Source organism: Austrofundulus limnaeus, unplaced genomic scaffold (assembly GCF_001266775.1).
Source record: "Austrofundulus limnaeus strain Quisiro unplaced genomic scaffold, Austrofundulus_limnaeus-1.0 Scaffold120, whole genome shotgun sequence".
In the NCBI taxonomy this organism is placed as follows: domain Eukaryota; kingdom Metazoa; phylum Chordata; class Actinopteri; order Cyprinodontiformes; family Rivulidae; genus Austrofundulus; species Austrofundulus limnaeus.
In genome coordinates, this window is record NW_013952522.1 from 772,092 (window position 1) to 779,197 (window position 7,106).

At 36.4% G+C, this 7,106-nt stretch overlaps 1 protein-coding gene across 1 annotated transcript in view; it reads left to right on the plus strand.

The window, feature by feature from the left end:
• Positions 1 to 1,923, plus strand: part of cacng1b (calcium channel, voltage-dependent, gamma subunit 1b) — a 20,200-nt gene extending 18,277 nt beyond the window's left edge. Inside the window, exons 3-4 of the mRNA XM_014014919.1 lie at positions 985 to 1,122; positions 1,364 to 1,923. Of these exons, the coding sequence (XP_013870373.1) occupies positions 985 to 1,122; positions 1,364 to 1,596 (371 nt within the window). The 3' untranslated portion in view covers positions 1,597 to 1,923. The remainder of the gene's footprint in view (positions 1 to 984; positions 1,123 to 1,363) is intronic.
• The last annotated feature ends 5,183 nt before the right edge of the window (positions 1,924 to 7,106 follow it).

Genomic DNA, 7,106 nt, shown 5'->3' on the forward strand with positions numbered 1-7,106 from the left:
GAGTATAACATTATAACATGATATAAAACTCAAAACTGTTGATTTTACATGATATTGCCCCTTTTAAAAAATACTCCACAGTAATAGTATTTTAATTCCAATCAGTTTTCAAAAATCGTGACGTCAGAAAATTTTATATAAATCTAAACAGCTGAAGTTTTCCAGCTTTATATATGTTGGTTTAAAAAAAACACTTCACAAATCTAAATTTTTGTCCGGGGCAAACAATTTCAAAGCAATCAAAATGACAAAATTATGGAAAAACAGYGCAACTAAAATGAAAACTGTTTTTCATGAACACAACTGACATACTCAGCCCTGCTGCTCAACCCACAAATGCATTTTCCTGACAAAACTGGTGCCATTTAAAAAGGAATAAAAATCTTTTTCACTGGTATCAGCTTGAATGCCAATTGATGCTGTGACAAAGAAATAATCAAGCAAAAACATTTCCTCACTTGTTTTAAGTTTATATAAAATAATTGACATGTAAACCATAGTTGACACACAGAATGAGAGACAGTGAGGTTATTCTCCAGGACAGACGAGCATCATTTTTATCTCAGCTGGAGTTTTTACACAAGTAAAATCTAGATTCTTCTTCTGAAACAAAGACAAGATTGGAGGGGGCGGGAGCAGAGAGACATGTTCTAATCATCTTGTTCAACGCCTGCAGCATCTCCTCTGTCATATAAATGGCTTTATTGCTGGTTTGGATGGATKTGTGTTGTTGTTAAAGTGGGGCTAATTTAAAGGCCAATTATCTGTGTCATAACTCAGTTGAGTGTTACACTAAAACACTTACAATACAGCAACTCCCCCATCTGTTCCTACTGTCTCAGTTTGCATGCACTGCGTTGTTCTGCCTCCATTCACTATTTTTTGTAAGCCTTTCTCAACCCTTGCCTTGTTTTGTCTCACACGTTATTGTGTTTTTCTTTATTTTGTTTTCCTCGTTCTTAATAATGCCTCCTGTCTCCCCAGAGTACAACATCTCAGCAGCAGCCATCGCCATCTTCAGTCTGTTCTTCATGATCCTGGGCACTCTGTGTGTCATCTTCTCCTTCGGGAAGGGCCGAGACTACTTGCTCCGGCCTGCTGGAATGTTCTTTGCTTTTGCAGGTCAGACGGTGCCAGASGGCGAGAATCACTGAGACTGTAGGCTCACATTTCATACTTCAGCCTGGTATTGTTACTGCAGACCCTTTGGTTTGGTGAGGAAATGGTTCTCGTGCAACTGATTTATGCTTTACAAAGCTGGTTATGGAAGCTGCAGGTTTGAGCCCAGATTGCATAGTAAATAGAGAAAATGCAAACATTGCATTTCTGTATATTTAATATGTTTTTTTCTTTTGCCACACAGGTCTTTGCATCATCATTGCTGTTGAGGTGATGCGTCAGTCCGTCAAGCGAATGATCGACAGCGACGAGACCGTCTGGATCGATTACTACTACTCCTGGTCGTTTACCTGCGCCTGTGCATCCTTCACCCTCCTCATCCTCGGCGGAGCGGCTCTGCTCCTCATCTCCATGCCCCACATGCCCCGGAACCCCTGGGAGACCTGCATGGATGCTGAGCCCGACACCTTGGATTAGGACTTAGTAAGAAAACCTGTTAAATGAAAAAAAAAATCAGGAAAATATCTATACAATAATATTTATAATAATAATTTAAAAAGGAAAGAATTTGGATTAATTAGAAAAAGAATTGCAATTCCTCTGAAATTACCCTGTTTCATTTTTTGTTGTGAATATTTTTTATTTTATGGAAATTCATCAATTAATTGTTAATCACRCCTGCTGGTTTCAAGTTGGTGAAAGTAAAATAATAAACTTCTGCATGATCAGTTTTGAAATAATCTAACATTGGCGTTTTCTTTATATCATGTATATACTGACTAGAAATAAAATTTTTAGTTTTCATTGTGTCGTAAATTTACATATCTTTATGATCTTTGGGCATTTCAGAGCTTTTAAATAGCTGATTAAAATGTCACACTTTATTATCATCTTGTTTGTGCCAGTATTATTCTAGTTATTACTATAACCCGCCTTTATTGGCAAAAAGGTAATAATTTTTTCAGCTTTGTGTGTCTGTTGTGTAAGCAAAAGTCAAGAGCCAGTCCCAACCAGCACAAAAAAGCTCTAACTTAGTGAAATTTACAAATATTGAGCTGAGGTTTGAAGTAGTAGTAGCAGAGAGTCATCCTAGACATATACAAGGAGTGCCAACTCCTTTAAATTAACAATGCTGAATGTCATCATTCTCAACATTTGTTAATCTYAGATCAAAAATCTGGTGTCAAATGTTAGAGATGCTACATCTTTCATTATATTTATAGCTTTTTAAAATGTGTTAGCATCAGGTTTGTTACATGTCATTTAGAGAGTAGATGGGACATGATCAAACCTGAGCCTAATAAATCAAAAACAGCAAGAGGAAGGAAGCATTTAAAAAGTAAAAAGTGAGTAACAGTGTGGCTCACTGTTTGGAGTAAATTGTTATAATGAGCTGCAGCTTTTCCTCCTCCTTTCATCAATCAGTCTGTCCCGGTGAGACCACTCGCTGGCATCCGTCATTGATTTTAGGTCACTTATCAAAACTACTTACGACTTCCAGTTGGTGCAGAAGAACTGTTTCATACAGCTTTTATTGGTTCAAACACTGCACAAATAAAAGGTTTACTGAAATCATGCATAAAACTGAGTTTTTAAACCACTTAAATCATGAAGAAGATTAGGCCTGAACAGCTTTAAGCCAGTCGTTGAATGTTCTGTACAAGATGGTCAGCGTGACTGAGGGAATTAAATTATCAAAAAAAAAAATCATTATGGATCAGCATAACCAGATTACTGTTGCTGCAGGCAAGAAATTATTCTCATGAACACATCATTAAGACCCTGTCCAACTACGAGCTATAAGATCTGAGTTTAGAGGGTGAAACACCAGGTAGATGTACAGAAAAATAAAAAAAAAAACAAGTGATTTTTTCATACAAATCTGGTCTTTGCTGAATGACTTTTGAAGAAGTTTTATAGATTTTTTTTTATTATTTTGTAGAGGGCAACATGCATTCTTCAAGAAACAATATGCCATGTGTTTTATGTTTGTTTTAAAAAAAACACAAGTAAATTAGTTTTGTGTCTTCACTGCAGTCTGTCCTCATGCTCTCACTCATCATCCAATCAAAGGGACCGATGTTGGAAAGCACAGTTCTACACCTGTGTAATTATGTGGTTTGTGTTTGTGGACAGAGCATCAGTATTCCTGACAGCCATTACTTAATAACATTTTAAAACTTGTTTTCAGACTAGACATTAAATGTAAATGTGTTAAAAGCAAAGCCATGAATATTGTTAAACTACAAGTTTGTAAACTGCTTGTATTAAAGACTCATGATGCAATTTTATGTCAAAAATTTTTGTGTGTTTTCTTTAATTTGCATTAATGTCATGCAGGGAAAAGTGATGAATGTTAAACAATCTGGTCAAATTTTGCATTTWAATTTGTATTTTCTTCCGAAGTCAAATAAAACTTAGACTTTTGCAGCATTTGGTATATTTTTAATTGCCGTATTTTAAGACTTGTTCTTTTAGAGGCTGTAAATCACAACGGTGCACAGTTTTACATATGAAAAAAAAACTTTTCTGTCTTCCTTTTGCTTGTAATAATAGTAAAACTAGAAAGATCCCTTCTGTTTAGTTGCTCACATTGTAACTGTTAGATAAAAAATCATATTTAGGACAAGCAGTGTTTTTTTTTCCTTACAAGTGTCAAAAATGGGCTTCCGTAAAAAAAAAAAAAAAACTCATTCATCCCGGCAGCCGTTTAAATTTTGAAGTAGATTTTATTCAATTGTTCCGTGTATTCTTAGTCACCTGCACCTATTATGTTTTCGTTTCTTTCTTTTTTGTGGTGAGTCACTGAGGCTCTGCTGTCGTTCAGCTGTGAACATGCAGCTACGTTTTAAAGCTGAGACATTTTACTGTAACTGCAGCCATCACAAGAAAATTAAAGCTAAAAGTCATTGGGCTAAAAAAATGCAATGTGATACGGGATCGTATGTAAATAGTTCAACAATTCAGGCAAATTTAACATGTTGACGCTTTTTAAGTTTTTGTGATGTCAACTTTTACAGTAAAACAGGATCAAATATGTTTCTGATCTTGTAAAATTGTAATTTAGCAGGACTTAAAGGAACGGTTCAGCTTTTTTGAAGTTGTTTTCTCTGGAAAAATTATACATATCTTACCTGTTGTGGATGTGTTTTTTTTTTTGGACAATGTCATTTTACAGAAATTATGTTTAATTCAGGCCAGACTGACAAGCTAACAGCTTGTCAGAGCAAGGTTCAACTCTGCTAACTGTTCTCAACACCTTAATAAGATCCCGTGTCAAAAGAGCTGAACTATCCCTTTTAAAAGCAAGACTTGTACCTAAAAGCCTGACAACAGTTTGCCATTGATTTACTGCTTCGCTGTTCAATGCTAATAAATTATAATTTCTTTGAACATTTCTACTTCAAATGAGAAAATACCTTTTTTGTTGTTGTTGTAATTGTTTTTAAAGAACAAAATAAAAACTTAAACCAATAAAACGTTTTTTTTTTTTGTGCTTTTATGCACCTGAACTGACCTTAATCTGGTGTGGTAGCAGCTGAGATTTCTCCTTACTGTATATATTTCCACAAACACAAGATCACAAAATGTTCCAAAGGATTGCGCTTGATGTCATTCACAAGGTTRCAAAAGAGTTGCATGGAACTAAAATAAAGCATATATTTGATTGTAAGCAGGGGCAGATCTACAGGGGGGCAAGGGGGCAACTGCCCCCCTGTTGTAGAGCCTTGCCCCCCACCCAGCTGCACCCAAAGCAGCCTCCCTACTTTTATGTTTCTTTAATATTTGCAATTACAGTTTTTAGTCCAAAAGCCCATTACAACCTTCAAAATAAACATTTATTTACCAAAAATATATAATTTAAATTATAATCTGAGGCCCCTGAAAAGCTTAGTTACGGTCCTGCAGCAAACACCACATGCCGCTCTGCAGGCGGAACATGTGTCACATTGACGAGGCAGCCTGTCTGCTGCAGAGTGGAGTCGCTGAGCTTCCAACTTTCTGCAGTTAAACTAAGTTTCTCCAGCTGATGTTTTAACACACAACAGTAAAGATGAGTTTGCAATGAATGAAATATCTGCTAAAGTGTCCAATGTTCACGGTGTAATGACGACAGTGACTTAGCGTTAGCTTATTTCCATAGTAGGTTTTGRTATAAATATAAGGTTTCAGGGGTCGACTGATACATCAGCCGGCCAATATTTTTGGCCGATATTTGCATTTTTCCCTTGTATCGCTGTCGGCCGATATGTCCGTCCGTTCAGCCGATCCTTTCTTTGGGTCACGCGAGCGCACGTTGCTGCCCCCTCCCTCTGGGAGAGAGCAGCTGCTAATGTTGTGAGACCGAGTGCCAACAACAAGGGTGAGTTATGAACTGTAAAAGTGTTTTAACTGTCTAATTTAGCTGTTACCCTCTGTGTCAGAATATGAGGGGAGAGAGAACAGTTTCTTTTCCGGATGGGAGCACCATGTTTTTAGTTTCACTTTGAAGCCGCACTGTAATTAACGTGTCCGAGTTGTTTTTCTTTTAAAAAATGCTGGAGCTGCTCACAGGAGGAATAGAAGAACACCTCTATTGTTCTCCCTGCTGGATTAAAATAAAAAAGCTTTCAGTCATTTCTCGCTGTTACGTTCATAAGAGCGAGCGCTGCCGTCCACCATCGTGTGTGAACCAGGCAGACTCCGTGGCGCTCATATTTCACGTTTGTTCTGACCGCAATATAAAAGTCGTGATGCAGGTTTTCTTCGGTGTACGTTTCAAACTGTGATCTAAAGTTAGCGTCAGCTGGTTTAAATGTTTTTTTATTTTTTTTGCCCGGTGTAAAAAACGAGCACTGACTGAGGCAGAGATGCAGTGAGCGCTGTGTCTGAAGTCCTCACAAAGATAGCAAGATGTATGTGTRTCTCTCCTTTTTCTTTCTGTGTTACTCTAGGCATGTTGCTGTTTTTGCATCAAAAATGTTGGGATATTAAAACATAGTCATTTTATTTTATGTAAAAAATATATTAATCTGATTAATTTAGAAATAAAAAAAACAGAATATTTAGCACTAGATAAAATAAATCATGAATTTATTTATTTATTTAAGAAAGGGCTGGAAGAAGAAATCCTGTGTGGCAGCACTTCATACAACCTGCATCAGACAAGGCTCAGTTAATAAATGTTTTTTTTGTTTTGTTTTAAATTAAGACTTGTGTAACATTTGTAATCATTCTTATTTTTATCATGTTAATGTGGGAAGAAAAGGCAGTATCGGCTTCAAGAATCGGCCAAAAAATATCGGCTGCAAGTATYGGTGTATCAGTTAGAATCTAGATTGATGTCAAAAAAATCGGTGTCGGTATCGGCCTTCAAAAACCTGTATCGGTCGATCTTTTCAGGTTTGCTGTTTCGGGACTGAAGTTTCTCTGATGCTTTTGTCAGATCAAGGAAGTAAATAAGCTGCTATGATAATRATATGATAAGCTATGATAATAATGGGCTAATTTAATGGCCTAATTTTTAAATATATCGATGCCTGCACATTGCAGACCAAAATGAAAAAGAAATTTAAAATTAGAGATATTGAGCATTATTATTATTATTATTTTTTTTTTTTGCAAAAAAGCAAGGGTTGAGAAGGAAGAAGAGACAGAGCTGAGAAAGGAATATAGAGAGACCAGGAGGGTCACAGGTAAAGAAGCCCACTGAAAGTGCAACAGGTGAAGAAGATGAGGAAAGTGATGTCAGCATAAGTGGTGAAGAAGAGAATATTTCAGAGTCAGAGAGAGAGAAAGAAGTGCAKAGGAAGCTGAAGGAGAGAAGGAAGGCACAGAGTCAGAGAATCCAGCCTATATTCCAGCTGGAYCACCTGGTATGTAGTACAAATATATTAGATSYTTCAATGAAYAACACATTATCTGTACAAGTCTATAGATGTGTTATGAAATTAGATATTCCAGACAATAAATATAGTCAATTCATGTTCTAAGTTTAGTTAACTAAA